Below are 20,536 nucleotides of genomic sequence, written 5' to 3'. Positions count from 1 at the left end.
TTTAGGCAATTTAAGTCACTGTAATGTCTTTGGCCAATTTCATGACAAAGCTATGTGAGAAGTCATTTACAAGTTACAAACAAACTAGCATGACATACTAGTAACAACACATTAAGGAATGTTTTCTAATGCACAAAGCATAAGACTTGGAACAAAATAAACCAAAATACATTGATAACGCTAAAACGTGAGATTTTTTTTGGTTTCACATCTATTGTATGCTTGATCAACTATAATTTTCAACAACAACAAAAATTTCCAGGTTACTGCCCGAAAAAAATGTAACTAAAATAGATATTTTTAAAAAATTGGTAATTTCAAAGATTTTGAAAAATCACAGATTATCTAGAAACCATAGGGAAGGGGAAGAAACAAAATTATATGCTTTATAGTACCCTTTTACTTTAAAACAAGTTGCTTGCAAAATATGGGGTTGATAAGTTTACTAAGTATCGGACAAGATGCAGTTGAAAGTTATGATGTACTAAAAATTGCGCCAAATTGCTGATATGAGCCCTGTTTGGGCTAAAAAATATTTAAATTGCAGTGTTCTATGCTCATTTTGGAGCAATACCTTCAAAGTTGTCAATTTTTTCTTTAATATGAACCATTATTTGTTAATCTGAATTGATTGATTGTTGTCAAATATATTTGAAAAGAGGATTTCCATGTCCGCCACAAGAGAATGATCGCTCAACTTGAAGTAATTTCTCTCAAACCTCACTTCGTTGTCATGGCTTGGATATAGATATTTGAAAAGAGGATTTCCATGTCCGCCACAAGAGAATGATCGCTCAACTTGAAGTAATTTCTCTCAAACCTCACTTCGTTGTCAGCTAAGATGCATTTCTCTAGAAGTGCCTGATTCGTGCATATCAAGACACCCACAGCTGAGCCTTGCTTGATTGCTGCTGGCATTAGCATATATCTCAATTGAGATACCGATTGCGGATATAATAGCCTCCCTTTTTTATTTCAACAAGCAAGTGTTCTTTGGATGTGCTTTCGAGAACTATGTCTGGTATGAACTTGAAGACTCGACTAGTACTACAATCAACTTCCTTTAATAAAGGAGCTTTCTCTGAAATGCGAGGTGAACGTCTTGTCCCCGTAGATTCACTTTGCAACTTGGAAAGAGATTCTGATGGCGAAGAGTCGTACTCACTTTCCTCAAATGTAACTTCAAAGGCTAATTCCCTAACTGATGGCTCGTTGACAGTTGAGGAACCACCGATATTCACCACTCTGACTGAGGTGTCTGAGCCGAATAGTTGTGAAAGGAGACTAAATATCATTGATCTGCCCCGGGAGTTGGACATATCCGAGACAAAGCCTTCTGTAATTGTTTGTTGGTCTATGGATAATACACCTGAAAAGAATAGAAAGAACAAAGAATCAACAGATGTTTAATTTGGTTGCTGTATATTAGGCAGTACCCTCACATTTCTGTAGTGTAGTCTAGCAGTGGCACTAACTCAGTTGACAATTTTTGAATTTCAACAATTAAAATTGAAAATGGAGGCAGAATAAGAATACAAATAGCCTTTTAACTTGCTTTAATATAGATATATTGCTGTAAAGTTCCAAGTCTGATGTGTATTAATAAAGAGAACAGCATTCCGATATCCCCCGCCGCCCCAATTTTTTTCTGCTATTGTTTGAGTTTTCAAAGGCAATATTCCTATACATATTTTGAATTCAACTTTTTTTTCAAATTTAGAGCGCTAACAAGGATATTTCGTCAATTTTCTAAGTTGAAAAGGGGCATAACTCGCACAGAAATATTCGGTCAGAACTCATCTTCAAACTATCATGAGATATCATTGAGCTAAAGCTACTGTATAAAGTTTATCCTAATCGGATGATAAATAAATTTGCTCTAGCGCTAACAAGGATATTTCGTCAAATTTCTAAGTTAAAAAGGGGCATAACTTTCAAAAAAATAGAGCTAAAGCTACTGTATAAATTTTATTCAAATCAGATGAGAAATAAATTTGCTAGAGCGCTAACAAGCATATTTTGTCAATTTTCTAAGTTAAAAGGGGCATAACTCCCACAAAAATATTTGGCCAGGACTCATCTTCAAACTTGCTTGGGATATCATTGAGCTTAAGCTACTGTATAAATTTAATTGGAATCGGATGAGAAATAAATTTCCTAGAGCACTTACAAGGAAATTTTTCAATTTTCTAAGTTTAAAAGGGGCATAACTCCTATAAAAATTTTCGGCCAGGACTCATCTTCAAACTTGCTCAAGAAATCATTGAGCTAAAGCTACTGTATAAATTTTATTTGAATCGGATGAGAAATAAATTTGCTAGAGCACTAACAAGCATATTTTGTCAATTTTCTAAGTTAAAAAGGGGCATAACTCCAACAAAAATATTCGGCCAGGACTCATCTTCGAACTTGCTCAAGATATTATTGAACTAAAGCTTCTGTATAAATTTTATTCAAATCAGATGAGAAATAAACTTGCTAGAGTGCTAACAAGGCGGACTGACGGACGCATGGATGCCCGGCATTACCATATCCCCGCACCGCGTTGCGGCAGGGGATAATAAACTGTGCATGCATAAGTGAAATTTAGTAGAAATATGTTTGAACACTCACATTTGAAGGTATTTCTCCTTACAAATTATCATGGTGACTTTCAAATATTTTAAGAACAAAGAACAAAGACAGGAAGTTATGTTAAAAGTGCCATCTACAGTTGACCATGTGATATTTCTATAGATCAGATTACTTCTGGTGTGACTGTGGTGTACCGTTTGATCTGATATAATAGACAAACATTTATTGGTGTATCTCTGGTGTAATTAAAAAGAAAAATTTAAGAACTCCCTGTGGTGTATTTCTGGTGTACCCTGTAATCTCAACTTGAATCAAACACCCCCCTGGTGTATCTGTGGTGTACCCAATAGGAATAAATTTCAGAAGTCCATATGGTGTATCTCTGGTGTACATGTTTTTGCTATGGTATACTTGTGGTGTAGCAGGCTCATTTACATACCTGTTGGTTACTTCTGGTGTACACCTCACATACACCATATATACACCATGTTATAAGGTGTACACCAGAGAAATGTAAGGGTAGACAGATAATATAGAATCACCATAAAACACTTACCGGTACAATCTGTCTTGTAGTTCCACGATGCTGTTGTTTTGTCAAAGTACAAGGATTCAAGAGGCTTCATGATCCTAGTAATAGTCTGTTTTATTTGATCAGGAATATGTTCAGCATTGCTCGTTTGACAGTGCCCGCCCAGACCCAGCCATAAAACACTTACCGGTACAATCTGTCTTGTAGTTCCACGATGCTGTTGTTTTGTCAAAGTACAAGGATTCAAGAGGCTTCATGATCCTAGTAATAGTCTGTTTTATTTGATCAGGAATATGTTCAGCATTGCTCGTTTGACAGTGCCCGCCCAGACCCAGCCAGTCTGTTATATCATATTCACCCTTGAGTTCTTTGATGCAAACAGGAATCACCGATCTCCAATGCCACTCAGAAATGCCTATCTTCTGGGCTTTTATTGTGCATACTGGGAATCGACATTGCTGAAAACAGATATATATTACTTAATATTTCCATTTCTATTTTTTTTCTCTGTGATAACTCTTTGAAAGTTGTCTGAGTTTATTTCTTGATAATTCTGCCGGAATGTAAATTAGGCAGGTCGATAGGTCAGGAGCTAAGGAGGCCTAATACGCATACAGATCTCGTGCGCATCTGTCTCTGTGTCTGACGCTAAGGAGGCCAAATATGCATGTAAATCTCGTGCGGCTGCCTATGTGTTTGACGTCAGTGGGCGAGGACTATTGAAATTGGCATGGAAGTCCTCGTATGATTATAGTCTATGTCTACATTTTTAAAGTCTAAATCTAAATTCGCCCGTTATGCAAATTATCCCATGTTTCCCACTATTGTTGATGCCCTGGCATACTCTCAAAACTAGACAGTGATTCCTTAAGTAAATATGAATGCATAAGATAAAGAAACTAGAGATTTTGTGATTGCGGGCAATCACTGAAGATGCCTCCGCTTAAGAGCAATACTGACTGGCCAGGGTGCAGTATGACCTTGATATAACACACGTCAATGTAACACGGGTTTGAATACACTGCAGTTGTTGTATGGCTCCCATTTCTAATCATTTAAACATATTTATGTTTATAAAACCTCAATATAACGTGACCTTACTAATAACATGGGCCAATAAGATGGCTCCCAATAAAAGGGTTATAAAGAGGTCCTACTGTATTACTGTATCTAGTGAAATGATGAAGTGGATTTTCGAAAGCAACATTCCTCATGAATTGAGCCATGTAGGTGTTCAAAAGTTATCAGTTGGAAACCATGAATTCTATAGGAATTTGATTAAAAAGGGGGCATAATTTTGCCAGAATAGGTGGAAGTAACCAAAATCGAAGTTGACCTGTATATCAGGTATATATAGCCGTGTACCAAATATGAATTGAATCCCTGAAGGCATTAAAAGTTAACAGTCAGACACCATGAATTTGATAGGAATTTGGTGCAAAAGGGTGAATAACTCCGCCAAGAATTAGTGGAGTGTAACGAAAATCGAACTTGATCTGTATTTCATTTCTATGCAGCTGTATACCATATATGAATGGACTCCCTGAAGGCATTCAAAAGTTATCAGTCGGAAACCATGAATTTGATACCAATTTGGTGCAAAAGGGGGCATAACTCCACCAGGAATTTGTGGAAAGTAACCAAAATCGAACTTGACCTGTATATCATTTTTATATAGCCGTATACCAAATATGAATAGAATCCCTGATGGCATTCAAAATTTAGGCCGTTGTTCCCCATACACAATTTGTGTACGATTAACCTAGTGGTTAACCGTACAGTGGCGTACACAATTTTATATAATAACCGGAACGGTCAGATCCGGCATATTTCCGGAATATTAATACTTATAATTAACGTCCTTGCGGCAAAATAACTTAGTACTGAATAAATGTATAAGTCTTGTATTTATTATGTCCATAATGTCGGACACAATTATAAAGCTTTGGGACTTACATATACATGTATTTTCAATTTGAAACAAGAATATAAGAAGAGACATTTCGTGCAGATGTACATCAGAAATTCGCAGAACATTTTTAAAAACAAATTCCAATCAGAGATGTTTCAAGCAATTTGAAATATTGAAGAGTCAAATATGCATTCATCCGTGGAGGGAAAGCATTTCATCAGATTCAACGGGAAGAATGCCACATATAGGAGATATTTAGCCCCGAATTAACTCGTGTTAGCCTTTCTGTGTTAAATATTTTGAAGATAAAATACATGTATGAGGACAGTCAATTATATGTGATCTGGTATTGAAATGTTTTAAAATTTATTTTTATTGGTATTACTTTTTAAATTGTAAGTACAGAATCTTCTTTTTCTTAAATGCCTTACAGTCTGGCATACAGGGCTTGGACAAAGCATATTCCCAATGCTCTCCATGTGTCATTCCTCTCATCACTGTCTCTTCTTTATCATTTATCATGCCCCACCTCCCTTCCACACATGACTTCTTTTATTTAAAATAAAAAAAAGTTTCTTAAAGCGTACATTAAACTCTGTTGAACAATATATTTTTTAAATAAATATTCAGAATTTTATGTATTGTGTATTTAGATTCATTCAAATTTTTTTAGCAAAATTAGTGGCATACGTTTAAAAATTTCACTGAAAAAATATTTTTACAAACGACCAAATTAAAATCGAATAAATAACAAAGTAATTATGATTTAAAATCGGAATTTTTATCCTGTTATTGGCAAATGTTACCAATATTATTTATTTCCCAACCACTAATGAGCTTGGCGAACACTCCTATTACCTTTTTGCTTTCATTAATAATTATCATAATAAAATATTTTAATATTTCTCGTTTACGCACTTAAATAATTAGGAAATAATATGGTCCGGTATGTTCCGGAAGTTAGATCTAAATTGTGTACGGTTAACCTAGTGGTTAAACGTACACAAATCGTGTACGGGGAGTCAGTGCCCAAAAGTTATCAGGCGGAAACCATGAATTTGATAGCAATTTGGTGGAAAATGGGGTTTAACTCCGCCAAGAATTCAGTCTTCGAAATAACCTGGGTGCCCCATGCCCGGGACCTGGTAAATTTGCCAGCGGGCATGTGAAAGGGCATGTATGATTTTTTTTTATTTAAAACTTTGAAAACAATTTAAACTTAAGATTGGGAGAATTTAAAAACAGAAGCACTGTCCTTATAATCATTATAAAAACCTTTTTTTATTACAATCATATTTGCTATTATAATATGAGTGAATTTTGAGTAGGGCATGTACCAATTTCTTTGGGCTGGCCGCTGGGTTAGAATGACCGGTTTACATGCCCAAAGGGCATGTGCTGAAAAAGAATTGTTGTGAAGACTGAGAATTAGTGATTGACCTTGGGATCTTTCCACCCGACACACAGTCACAGGGTCCCCATCCAACCACCCAACGTAACGTCATGGAATTCGCTACAAACAAACAGAACGATTACTATACCGGTACTTTGCAAAATCTGAGAGGGGGATGTAATTGACTAGAGCATTACCATTACATCCAACATTCCTGGTGGGGGTGAATTTTCCAGTTTTCGTTTGGCCATGACTGAATGGAGGTGCTACTGAATGACGTAACGTAAACGTTCTTAGTGCACCACTCGGAATCGCTGACAGATAAGTCGGACCATAACAATGTCGGACTATAACATACTCGGACCAAACCGAAGTCGGACTATAACAAACTCGGACTACTGTATGTATATGTTAAGTAATAACAGATACCTGTTTTAAATATAAAATTAATATGTATTTTGTTATATATATTAAGTTGAATACTATAGATATGTGTGTTTTACCAATTAAAACAATTTTAAAACACTTTAAAATAAGAATACAAAACTCTTATACATTTTACAGTTTAAAGTATTTGTCGTAGAATACGTCTGCTGAGAAAATATATGTACCTGTCATGTTTTTCCTAATTTCTTGTTAAATATTTTTGTAAAAAAAATCATAACTTACCCACCCCATCCCCCAACTCCCCGAACAGTCAATCTTACGTCTCTGTAAATATTAAATCATTCATTATCATTGTGTTTTCCATTACATTTACTTACTGGTATAAGTAAATTTAAAAACGAAAGTGAAATTAATTATTCATTTTTTTTTTACCTAAAACATAAATCTGGTTATACGTATTTATATGGCATTTAAAAGTCATATATCTCTGTAAAAAAATTGAAATATTTGGTATTTAAAAAAAGTCAAAAGCACGGCGGACGTATAGATTTTCTCTGCAGGTGTTTATAACTGTTAACTATAGAAAGTGCAAAATATTTATTTTGGTTCAAACATTTGAAAAAAATATATAACTTATTAATAATATATAAGCAAAAATATAATTATATTAACATATAGTAAATTTAGTACTATGGTCCGAGTTTGTTATAGTCCGAGTTTGTTATGGTCCGGCTTTGTGTAGTCCGAGTTTGTTATAGTCCGACATTATTTTGGTCCGACCTATCAGTAAATCCTCGGAATACATCGGATTTTACTCCGAATGGAAGTGGGGCCGCGAATTATAAAATCATTTTTTGGTATATTATTTCTTTAAAAATATTAAAAACACAAATAATTCAACGATTGAACATTTTATTCAAGTTTTAAGTGTTTAAATGTAGGGGAATCCAAACTCAGTTCAACATAGAATCGTGACGTCACGGGAAAACCCTCATGGCGGCTAGCTGATTCTTTTCGAAATGTTGTTTATGTTGGATTTTAGGGCCAATAAGAAGGGGAATGCAACAGAAATCAGGTGGGACACATCAACTGACATGAATTGAGTCGCATGCATTTATTATTTTGACTAAATAAAGCGGCAGAGTAAAAATCACCAAAAAACGCGTTGCATTCCTGTCGCTACGCTCGCGAAGTGGTTCGGAGTGTTTGGAAGCTATAATCGAGCACCACCCAGGAGCGCCACCTAGCGTTAACAGTTTGCCTTTTCCGTTATCTTCAAATTCGATTCAAACGCAGACACCATCAGAAAAGAAAACGGAAACAGGTACGTAAATATTCGGAATGAACCCATTCACCATGGGTTCATTCCGAAGTAGTGGGTAGGATCAGGGTCTGTATATTAAATTAAGGGGTCTGGAAACTCAGGTTTATCAGCAGAATATGCTGTCACACACGGTGATTACGATCGGCACAGATACATACCTCTCAGGCACGTAGCATCGTTTTTGAAAGTGAGGGGGCCAACCAGAGAATTTTTTTTTCTTGCCTAAAAAAAGTTGACAAGCCAAAAAAAAAAAAAACCGAAAATTAATTTTTTCCCAAACCCGAAAATCCTATTTCGTGGGGGTGGGGGGTGGGGGGGGTTTTAGTGGCCAACTTCTTCAAAGTAAGTTACCTTCACTTCCAATTTTTTTCCCTACATTTTCCTACAATTCCTTCATATCACTATACTATGGTAAAAAGTGGGGGGGGGGCAACCATCCTTTCAATTAACTTTTCCTATACTAAAAGTATTGTTGCTAAAAAAGTGGGGGGGGGGGCAGGCCCCCCCTGCCCCCCCGGATACTACGTCCCTGCCTCTCCGAATATATGCAAGCTAAGCATCCGTTTTCTGACTGATTTCAGAATTATTTTTTGTGACATTGTAGAAAACAAAACAAGCTTTACAATGGTATCTTTTTCAAAAACATTTTTCTCCCCAAAAAGTGCAAAATATAACTGCGAATTAGACCCACTTCCATTCTTGGCCAAAACACAACACGATAATGACCGCAATAAGACTGGCGAACCGTCATGGAAATCATCGTTTTTTACGCAAATTACAAACAATTGATTTGTTAAAAAAACAATAAGGCAAGATAAAATATTTGGCCTACATGCTGCACTAATTTTAAAATGGGAAATCCCGTGCGTATTTATGGAGTTTTGTAAAAAGTCCACACTTGAATGCCGCTCACTCGCCATTTTTGTCTCAATTTTGATGAACATGGATCGAAATAATCTCGGTTTCTGTAAAAAGTATACACTTTATTTTGTTTCAAATACATGTAAGCCTTCACAAATAATTTGGTCTACCACATCCACTAATTTTTAATATGGAAACCCCATCCGTTTTTATGGGATAGCTGACAAAACTCACATTTGAAATTTTTTGACAAACCTCAGATCCGCCATTTTTTATCAACTTGCTTATTTTAACTTGTCGTATCATGGCGAGCTCGCCTATTGAATAGCTACAATTTATATCAATTTTAAGCTTCACATGTCCACTACAAGGATGTGCAAATATATTTAAAGTATATTTTCAAATAAACTTTTAACACTCACATATATTTACTATCGTGTCGGGAGTTCTCGGGACCAATGTCAATAGCTCATCGATAATCGTACGCCGAGTTTACACAGATTTAACTCATAGGTAAAAATCGATATCGTGGTTGAGAGCGATCTCCTCCGACAGCATAGGTGAATGTATGCCCGAGTTTCCAGACCCTCTAATATACAGACCCTGGTAGGATTGAACTCATGGTGAAATCATGGAAATGGGTAGGATTGAACCCATGGTGAAATCATGGAAATCGGTAGGATTGAACCCATGGTCTGCCCTACCAATAATTTCCTCCGATTTAAAATTATTATTATTCAGTCTTTATATCAGTGGCGTAGCCAGGATTCTCAATTTGGGGGGGGGGGGGGGCTAAGTATAACCAGGGGGGTCCTTACAACAGGGGCTGCGGGTGCGATTTTTGACAGTCTATATTACATAGCGTTACATAGGCCTTCTTCGAACTTCCAGTCTGGCGATGAGATTGTTTATTTGAGATTATCGTCGCTTCGACTATAATATGTCATGAATTTTGCCGACTTAGGAAACGGAACAATGAAAACCAAATCCCGGTCAACGACATCAATCGTCATTACGGCCGACGACAACAATAATCGGGACAGATCTGTGTTGCGTCATTTGTGTGAGGGTCATTTTATGGTAAAGTGGTCATTTTTAGCATGGCAGCAATGTATGTTTATTGCTTAATGTAAGGCTGTTGCCACAATGATCAACTGCTGGTTGAAAAGTTAAAAAATAACTGTATGAAAACTAAGGTTGCAACTCCCTCTGTCAAAGTTGGCCTTAGATGCAGATGACGTATGAGGGTGAACCCATGGCTCATATTATTTGTAAATATTACTGTAGCAATACTGGAGTTTCGTTGAGTTTTGGCTAGATGCAGATGACGTATGAGGGTGAACCCATGGCTCAAATTAATTGTATCTAAATATTACCCTGTGTCGCTACGGTAATATTTACAATTAATTTGAGCCATGGGTTCGAACTCAATGAAACTCCTAAGTGTAGTGAGGGTGAACCCATGGCTCATATTATTTTTAAATATTACCGTAGCAATACTGGAGTTTCGTTGAGTTTTGGCTAGATGCAGATGACGTACGAGGGTGAACCCATGGCTCAAATTAATTGTATCTAAATATTACCCTGTGTCGCTACTGTAATATTTACAATTAATTTGAGCCATGGCTTCGAACTCAATGAAACTCCTAAGTGTCACTATGGTAATATTTACAATTAATATGAGCCATGGGTTCCCCCTCATACCTCATCTGGATCCAGCCAAAAGTCCGAGGAACTCAAGGAAACTCCTCAGTGTCGCCACGGTAATATTTGCAAATAATTGGAGCCATGGGTTCATGGGTTCACCCTCATATTTCATGTGGATCCAGCCAAAAGTCCGAGGATCTCAACGAAACTCCTCAGTGTCATTACGGTAACATTTACAATTGCATATTAACTTATTCATTCAAATTGGAATTTGTTCAAACATTTAAAATATTTTCTTTAGAGTAAAAGTCATGATTTATTTGGAAAGGTCTTATCACAGGTAATAATATACATGCATTATAATATGAATGCCCTAACTTTTCTCTTTCAAAATGATGAATTTATGACAATTTAATTTTTTTGCAAGTAGGTCAAACTTCTAGGTCATATGTAAAAAAAAACAAAACACCATGCCATTCTCACAGGTAAATACTAGTACATAAGTTTAATATGCAGAATGCCTTGTCTCTTCTCATTCAGTAGATATGACCATGATGACCAAGATTAAATTTATAGAGACAGATGGACAGTCTGACATACAAATGTACATATTTCTATATGAATTGGGTAAAATTGGCCCCATGGTTCTAGAGAAGTTAAAGATGTAAAAAGTTTTCAGACAAACAGATGGACGACACGTCACAACAGACGTTATATGATAAGGAAACCAGAAAAGCTCAAATGAGTGTTTTGAAAGGGTTACAATATGGTTACAGTGTTTGAAAAGCTGTTTTTTTTTCATGCAGAGATATGCATGACCAACATATTCATGTTTTATATTTTAATCTTTAGTAATTTGTTTGTTTGTTGTGAATACATCTCTCTTTGGAATTTTTCCCTCATATGGAGACACTACCAAATAATAATGAAGACATGATGTGTTTGTGAAACACTGATGTCCCTGTATGGAAGTCTAGGGTATGGCGAAGGTTGAAGTTTCTCAAATATATGTCAAACTCAAAGGTCAAGGTCAAAGGGTTCAAATTGTTGATATCAGAAGAAAGTCTTGTCACAAGGAATGCACATGTGAAATTAGTAATCCTTAGTACTTCCTGTTCAAAAGTTAATTGCCAAGGTTAATTTTTTTTTAAGTGGTTCAAACTCTAGGGTCAAGGCTTGACCCTAGAGTTCAAGGTCAAACATATTTATACCTGTTGACAGTTCACAATGAATACACATTAAGCATGAAAGCCCTAGCACCTACTGATAACAAGAGGCCCACGGGCCTTATAGGTCACCTGAGCATCATGCAACAACTTTCAAATGATTGTATTTGTTTCATGTTTTAAGCTAGATGCTAAGGCATTCACAATTTTGGAAGAGGCACTCTTGCTCATCATAACTATGTACTTAGTTATTTAAAACCTAGGAGCAGAGAAGAAGATTTTCAAAGAAATAATGCATTTTCACTATATAATCAATAGAGCCCCGCCCTAACACCAGAACCCCTGACCCTGGGGCCATAAAATTCACAATTTTGGTAGAGGCACTCTTGCTCATCATAACTATGTACTTAGTTAGTTTATTAAAATCCTAGGAGCAGAGAAGAAGATTTTCAAAGAATAAATGCATTTTCACTTTATAATCAATAGAGCCCCGCCCTAACACCAGAGCCCCTGACCCTGCAGGGCCCACGAGTTTCATATTTTTAGTAGAGGCACTTTAGCTCATCATAATTATTTACTGAATTAGTGTATTTAATACCTAGGAGCAGAGAAGAAGATTTTCAAAGAAATAATGCATTTTCACTATATAATCAATAGAGCCCCGCCCTAACACCAGAACCACTGACCCTGGGGCCATGAGTTTCACAATTTTGGTAGAGACACTCTTGTTCATCATAACTATTTACTTAGTTAGTTTATTTAAAACCTAGGAGCAGAGAAGTTGATTTTAAAAGATTTAATACATTTTCATTACATAATCAATATAGAGCCCTGCCCTAACACCAAAACCCCTGACCCTGGGGCCATAAAATTCACAATTTATGAAGAGACACTCTTGCTCATCATAACTATGTGCTTAATTAGTTTATTTAATACTCAGGAACAGAGAAGAAGATTTTCAAAGAAATAATGCATTTTCACTACATAATCAATAGAGCCCCGCCCTAACACCAGAACCCCTGACCCTGGGGCCATAAAATTCACAAATTTGGTAGACCTACTCTTGCTCATCATAACTATGAACTTAATTTGTTTATTTAATACCCAGGAGCAGAGAAGAAGATTTTTAAAGACTTACTGCATTTTGACTATATAATCAATAGAGCCCCGCCCTAACACCAGAACCCCTGACCCTGGGGCCATGAATTTCACAATTTTGGTAGAGGACTCAATGCTAATTACAATCATACCAACAGTTTGACTGCTTGATGTCCGGGAGTTAAGAAGAAGATTTTTAAAGATTGCACAATTTTTAGTGGTTTTTGCCCCTACCCCCAGGCCCCAGGGGGGCAGGGACCATGAAATTCACAATTTTTGTTCCCCTTCACCCATAGATGCTATATGCCAAATTTGGTTGAAATAGGTTCAGTGGTTTCAGAGAAGAAGCTGAAAATGTTTAAATGTTAACGCACGACGCACGACGGACGACGACGGACAAAAACGGATAGCAATAGGTCACCTGAGTCTACTCAGGTGACCTAAAAATTTAGGCCAAGTTTAAAGTTTGGTATTTTTCTTGTAAAAATGTGTATCCTAGGTCAAGCGATCTGAGGTAAAAATTAATGGTACCCAATTAAAAGGTCTTAATTGTCACAAGAAATAAACCTATAAAATTGGAAGCCATTTGTATAGCCCATCCCACTTAAAACTTATAGGCAAGGTTATAATTTCTGCAGACAAATAGACAGACATAATATAAACACAAGAAACAAAATATGTATAATTAGTCAAATGGAAAAAATATACTATTTAATTGGAATCACAAAATAGATTGTTATTTCAGGGACAGGGAGTGGGTAGGGAGATTGGACCCCCCCCCCCCCGCCCCCCTGGAATTTGCTTTGTTATTTAAACAAGACTATATACTGAAGCAAATAAAAAATGACTTTGGACATCCCCCCCAACTTAGAAAACATTGACCCCAATATCATTGTTTTTATTTTGTTTATTTGTTTTCATTTTTTTTTCTCCTGCTTGTCAGGAAATTCTGGGCTGGAATTTTTTGGCTGAGATGTGAACCCCCTCCCTACTCCGAAAAAAAAATTCTGGATCCGCACCAGTATTGGCAGTAACTGAATGTCACATCGACAATGGGAGATAACTTCACAATATCAAATTCGTCTAGTGTGGCATGCGATGATCTTTGACCCTTTTTGAACTTTAACCTAATCACTTAAGGAATGTTTTTTAGTTTTGTGTGAGTTATTGGTGTGTGAATCACACAGACTTGTCACGTAGGCATATTTCATGGAGCGCGCTAGCACTTCATGAAAAATATGCCTATGTGCAAGTCTGTGTGATTCACACACCAATAATTCATACTAAACTGAAAAACATTCCTTATATTTACATTTTATCTGTTTGGAGGCAACTAAAATATACTCAATATTTGAATTTCTCGCTGTCCTATATTATTGCATTTTACTAACGTTGCTGCAGTCTCATTGTGACGTCACGTTAACGCACGTTTCTCCTTGTATATTTCTACGCGTGAGTATACACGAAAATGTTTTTCAAATCAATTTCACAGTAAGCTTACTAGAAAAACACAGCGAATGTAAATATTTGGGTTTATTTTACCCCCCACTATACTTAAACTTGTACTTACCGACTGCTGGTCTTGTCAACTTCATGAAATATAATCCAATTACAACACAAAATGAATTAATCCAATGCACACCAGACTGCCAAATCATAAAATCTTGTAGAGCATCGACACCGAAATGAGCCTAACAGGGCAGCCAAAATCATCTTAGGCCAACTTTGCCAGAGGGAGTTGCAACCTTAGTTTTCATACAGATTTTTTTTAACTTTTTCACCAGCAGTTGATCATTGTGGCAACAGCCTGACATTAAGCAATAAACAATCAATCTGTTTTATAGTAACATACTGTAAGCAAAGTACATGTACATAAAGTCAAAGTGTTATGGAAGTACTAAAAATGAGGACAGTATGTTTTACTCTTAGATGCCAAACATGTAAAAGCATTTTGAGCAATGGGTTCACCCTCAATACCTCATCTATATCCAGCCAAAAGTCCGAGGAACTCAACAAAGCTCCCATGTGTTCCCCCTCATACCTCATCTGGATCCAGCCAAAAGTCCGTGGAACTCAACGAAACTCCTCAGTGTCATTACGGTAATATTTACAATTAATGTGAGCCATGGGTTCACCCTCATACCTCATCTGCATACAGCCAAAAGTACTAGGATCTCAACAAATCTCCTCAGTGTCGCTACGGTAATATTTACAATTAATGTGAGCCATTGGTTCACCCTCATACCTCATCGTGATTCAGCCAAAAGTCCGTGGAACTCAACAGAACTCCTCAGTGTCGCTAGGGTAATTTACAATTAATTTGAGCCATGGGTTCACAAAAGTCCGTGAACCTCAATGAAATTCCTCAGTGTAGCTTAGGGTGAAATTTTTTTACAATTAATTTGAGCCATGGGTTCACCCTCATACATCATCTGCATATACTCAACGAAACTCTTCAGTATTGCTACGGTAATATTTTCAATTAATATGAGAACTCAACGACACATTCATAGAACTCAATTACAATTAATTTGAGCCATGGGTTCACCCTCATACGTCGTCTGCATCTAGCCAAAATTCAAAAATATTACCATAGTGACACGGAGGAGTTTCGTTGAGTTTCACGTACTTCCGGCTGTATCCCGATGAGGGTGAACCCATGGCTCAAGATTAGTGCACTAATAATTGGAAAAATGCATATTTTTCACTTCACCGAATATATCAGAGGTTTGAAATTAAGTTGACATCTTTCCAAACATTGTAATATTTTACCTAAGCAGTGATAGGGGAAAGTGTTGAATGGCATAAGGTAATAAGCGTTGCTGTATAACCATGCTAAATTTTGAGGGCACCATGCTTACGTAATTATTTTATGGCATGTCACAAAAATGTCCTCTCTAGAACATCTTTTTCTAGAGAGGACAAAAAGTTTGACAGGCATACACTTCCAAAATAGATCAAATAATTGGCAAATTGGTTGCCAGCACTGATTATCAAGTTGATATCTTCAAGGTAGAAAATAGTTATACAAGACTAATTAGACAGTTCTTTGTTATTTCAAAAATGGAATATATTGGTACCACCATTATCAAGAATGAATGCTTGTGATAAGGTATAATATGTACAATTCCTAATTTAGTATTAATTCTGAGTTTTTCTGTCTTTGCCCTGAAAATGTTATTTTCAATTTTCAAAAGTAAATACTGATTTTAAATCAGTATGGGGAAGATGGTTATCGGTAATATTACTTACCCTAGTGACACTGAGGAGTTTCGTTGAGTTCACGCTCGGACTTTTGGGTCTGGATCCAGCCAAAAGTCCAAGTCCGAGGAACTAAAGGAAACTCCTGTGTCGCTAAAAAACCAGATTCCGACATATAACTAACAGTACCAGGGTTTGTGATATCTCTGTTTCAGGAAGACCACTTCTGTATCATGTCAGAGACAAAGATCTGAAAAAGAATGTGTTAGCCAGAATTAAGTGTTTGCGACGAAACAGCCCGAAGGATCAATTCGTAATGCTAGCAGTGGATACAGAGAGGGAGATAGAGGCAGCAAGTATTTGGTTCAAAAGTAAGTTTAGGCTGATAACCTATTGCTGTCACGTTACCCCACCATTTTCCATGAGTTCCTAAATATACCATTACTAGCTTGAAATTAGATTGCAACTAGTGTGAACCTATCGGTGAAACTATAGAGATATATATATTTACAGTCCAGTCCAATACGAAAATTTGTAATATTACGAAAAAAAGTAAGATTACGAGAAAGCGTAATATTACAAGTTATCATAATATAAAACTTATATTACATTTTATCATAATGTAGTTAAATTACGAATACGCGTTATATAGCAGATTGTAGAGACTATATTACGAGTTTTCGTAATCCAAGACAAATTCAAGCATTGCAAGAAATTGAGTGGCGGATAGCAAAGTATGACGTTTACTACGATATGTCAAGGGCGATAACTTGTACGACTCTTACTGAGATTTGAATTCTATGTATTTCAATAAGAATTGCACGAAAAGTTGTATTATGAGACGAGGGTGTGATTTTTAGGGTAGACTTCGGAAGAAAAGTAGGGAGTTCGGGTGATATAGACCAATGCGACATGCTTAAGCGAATATTGAAATTTACTGGAAAATTGGTCTTATCCTTGGGAGAATTCCTATAAAAGAATAATAAAAGAAATTGTCCACTCATCCATCGCTGGCGGTACTTTCTTTTTGAATTTCCATGCTTTCTGATAGGCGTATCTGACCAAACTGACCGCGTGCTATCAGTAGATGTGGAACCTGATATATTATTGACGTCATACTTTGCTACCCACCACTCAATTTCTTGCAATGCTTGAATTTGTCTTGGATTACGAAAACTCGTAATATAGTCTCTTACAATCTGCTATATTATGCGTATTCGTAATTTAACTACATTAATTACGAAAAATTGTAATATAAGTTTTATATTACGATAACTTGTAATATTACGGTCTTTCGTAATCTTACGTTTTTTCGTAATATTACGAATTTTCGTATTGGACTGGACTGATATATATATATATGGGTCATTTTCAAATAAAGTGACAAATTGGCTGTTACTAAAATTCAAAAAAATATTTTGAGTGAGGAATGTGAAAGTTGAATCAATCAAGTCAACATATGGGGAAAGCAAAATAATAAATCAGCAGCTACCTCTGCTTAAAATTTAAAAAACTATTATCATGATAAGTGTTATCCTATAACGTTTTTTTCAACTCCGTTACGATTAGTAATATGACCATTATATATTGTGTATAACATTAATGATATGACCATGGGATCCAAATAATGTTTTGAATGACTTGATTTGGTACCATATCTTGATTTAGCAAATTTGGAATGGTTTTCATAAACCAAAATATGTTTTTGGGGGTTTTGAAGGCAAACCTTCACCTAGGACGATTCGTTTATTGCCAAAACCGAAGATCTAGCCATCCAGTCAGATAATTATGTTCCCCAAACGGAGTTTGGGAACATATTGTTTTTACTCGGTTTCTTATTAAGGTCTTCCGTCTTCAGCGGAAGACCTTCTTGTTATTCTTAGGTTTCTTTTCCACTATTTTTATTATTATTATTGTTTTTTTTTCTTACCGATTTTGTGCACGCGAGTTCTCAGAAACGGCTCGATGGATTTTCATGAAACTTTCAGGGCTGATAGAACATCAAACAAACCTGATATATAATTTTTTGTTTTGATGACGTCACTTCCGGTTTTGAGATTTTCGCGATTTGGTGATTTTTAGAGGGTCACTTTGTCCGCTAGTTTTTTCAAAAACGGCTTAGGATAGAAACTTGAGTTTTTCAGCAATGATAGATCAATATATGTAGATGTGACATACGTATTTCATTTTCACCGGAAGTGCTGCATGCCGACGCTCGCTATGGTCCGAAAAGGGGCATGTCCAGAATTTTGAAATTTCTAACACTTTTTCTTCGATATCTTTTTACATACAAATATTTCGTTAAAACATATAGAACAAAAGAAGTGTAAAATTTCTTGATCTTTCAAACTATATCTCGAAAAAAGGGCTGGTCCCTATAATTAAGGGCCGAGAGGGGCCAAACGTTTTTCCTTTATATCTCAAAAAGTATTGAGAATTTGTAATACGTCAAAGAAGCAAAGTTGTTCAAAATGCTAAGCCTAATCTATCTGGATCGTCAAAATTCATCCGGCGACGTCACTTCCGGTAAAACCGGAAGTAGTACGAAAATGCATATTTTTGCCGTTCTTGACATATTTTTGGATAGCACATGTCACTGGAAGCATAAAAACTTAATTTTCCGTCCGTCGACATCACTTCCGGTCAAACCGGAAGTAGCCGAAAATAGCTTATTTTTTAAGGTTTTGACGCAAAATTGAATTTTTAAAGTCACTGGAGACAACTTAGCTCATTACTTTCTTTTGTTGACGTCACTTCCGGTCAAAACAGGACGGAAGACCTACTCGTTGCTTTGCAACGAGCTTTGCTCTAGTTATTATTATTATCATTATGTTCCCCAAACGGAGTTTGGGAACATATTGTTTTTACTCGGTTTCTTATTATTATGTTCCCCAAACGGAGTTTGGGAACATATTGTTTATGTTCCCCAAACGGAGTTTGGGAACATATTGTTTTTACTCTGTTTCTTATTATTAAGGTCTTCCGTCTTCAGCGGAAGACCTTTCTGTTATTCTTAGGTTTCTTTTCCACAGTTTTTATTATTTTTTTTCTTACATATTTTGTGCACGCGAGTTCTCGAAAACGCCTTGATCGATTTTCATGAAACTTTCAGGAATGATAGAACATCAAAAAATCTAGATATATATTTTTTTGTTTTGATGACGTCACTTCCGGTTCGGAGATTTCTGCGATTTTGTCATTTTTAGAGGGTCACTTTGTCCGGCAATGTTCTCAAAAACCATTGAAGATAGAAGTGTGAATTTTTGAGGGATGCTAGAGCAAATTTTGGAGAAGTGCCTTTTGTATATCACAACTACCGGAAGTACGAAGCGCCGACGCTCGCTATGGCCCGAAAATAGACCTATCGCGAATTTCAAAATTTTTAACATCTTTTCTACGATAGCTTTTTACCTGGAAATATTTTGTTAAAACATATAGAACAAAAGAAGTGTGGAATTCCAAGATCTTTCAAATGATATCTTGTAAAAAGGGCTGGCCCCTAAAATTTAGGGCCTAGAGGGGCCGAAAGTTTTTTCTTTATATCTCAAAACGTCTCGAGAATTTGTAATACATCAAAGAAGAAAAGTTGTCCAAAATGTTCAGCTTAATCTTTTGGTGTCTTCAAAATACGTCCGGCGTCGTCACTTCCGGCAAAACCGGAAGTGTTCGGAAAACGCGTATTTTTGCCGAGCTTGGGAAGTTTTGGGGTAACATATGTCTCTGGGAGCATAAAAATTAATTTTCCGTCCGTCGTCGTAATTTCCGGTCAAACCGGAAGTAGCAAAAAATGGCTTATTTTTGCATTAATTAACATAGTTTTGGATATTCAACCCATTTTTTGGCGTTATTTCTCATTTTTGTTAAAAATGAAAGCTACTTCCGGTCGAACAGGACGGAAGACCTACTCGTTGCTTTGCAACGAGCTTTGCTCTAGTTATTATTATTCTTTTTTCTTCTTATTTCTTCTCCGGTACTTTTTTGTCCAGAAGTGTTCTCAGAAACTGTTCACCAAACCAAGTTAAAACCTTTTTAGGGTTAATGGGTGTGTAGTGTAGGTTTGCGGAACGAAGGTCATTTTGCGCGCATACGCCTGCACGTGCGTGCGCGTGAAGTGAGTGAAATGACTGATATACTTATGATGGCCATAACTTTTACATTTTTTTATGAAATGCTTTGAAACTCATTACATAAAGACATATAAATAGTGTTAATATCATGACACTGTCAAATTAGCACGAACTCACGCGCGTGCACTTGAGCTTTGCTCTGATTGGCTGAAACAAAAATCTCAATATCTCTTTTGTTTTTTGACGAAATGCTTTGAAATTTATAATATAGTAATGAACTAGGATATTCTACAATATGATATCAAAAGAATTTCAAGAAATCACGCGCATGCACGTGTGCTGCAATCTGATTGGCTGAAACTTTAAAAGGCTAT

At 36.2% G+C, this 20,536-nt stretch overlaps 1 protein-coding gene and 1 pseudogene across 1 annotated transcript in view; one reads left to right on the top strand and one right to left on the bottom strand.

Moving 5' to 3' along the window:
- Positions 1-720: 720 nt before the first annotated feature.
- Positions 721-6,662, bottom strand: LOC134252463 (uncharacterized; annotated as a pseudogene).
- Positions 6,663-14,852: 8,190 nt separating this feature from the next.
- LOC134252462 (acid-sensing ion channel 5-like) overlaps positions 14,853-20,536 on the top strand; it is a gene marked incomplete at its 3' end in the record, with an annotated part of 47,486 nt that continues 41,802 nt past the window's right edge. The window contains exons 1-2 of the mRNA XM_062734951.1: positions 14,853-14,994; positions 16,311-16,458. Coding sequence (XP_062590935.1) covers positions 14,853-14,994; positions 16,311-16,458 — 290 coding nt within the window. The remainder of the gene's footprint in view (positions 14,995-16,310; positions 16,459-20,536) is intronic.

Source organism: Saccostrea cucullata, unplaced genomic scaffold (genome assembly GCF_032062105.1).
Source record: "Saccostrea cucullata isolate Sc308-1 unplaced genomic scaffold, CSIRO_AGI_Scuc_v1 ctg1746, whole genome shotgun sequence".
NCBI classification, from domain to species: Eukaryota; Metazoa; Mollusca; class Bivalvia; order Ostreida; family Ostreidae; genus Saccostrea; species Saccostrea cuccullata.
Note: the sequence above shows the minus strand (reverse complement) of the source record. Positions and strands in the feature narration are given on the sequence as shown.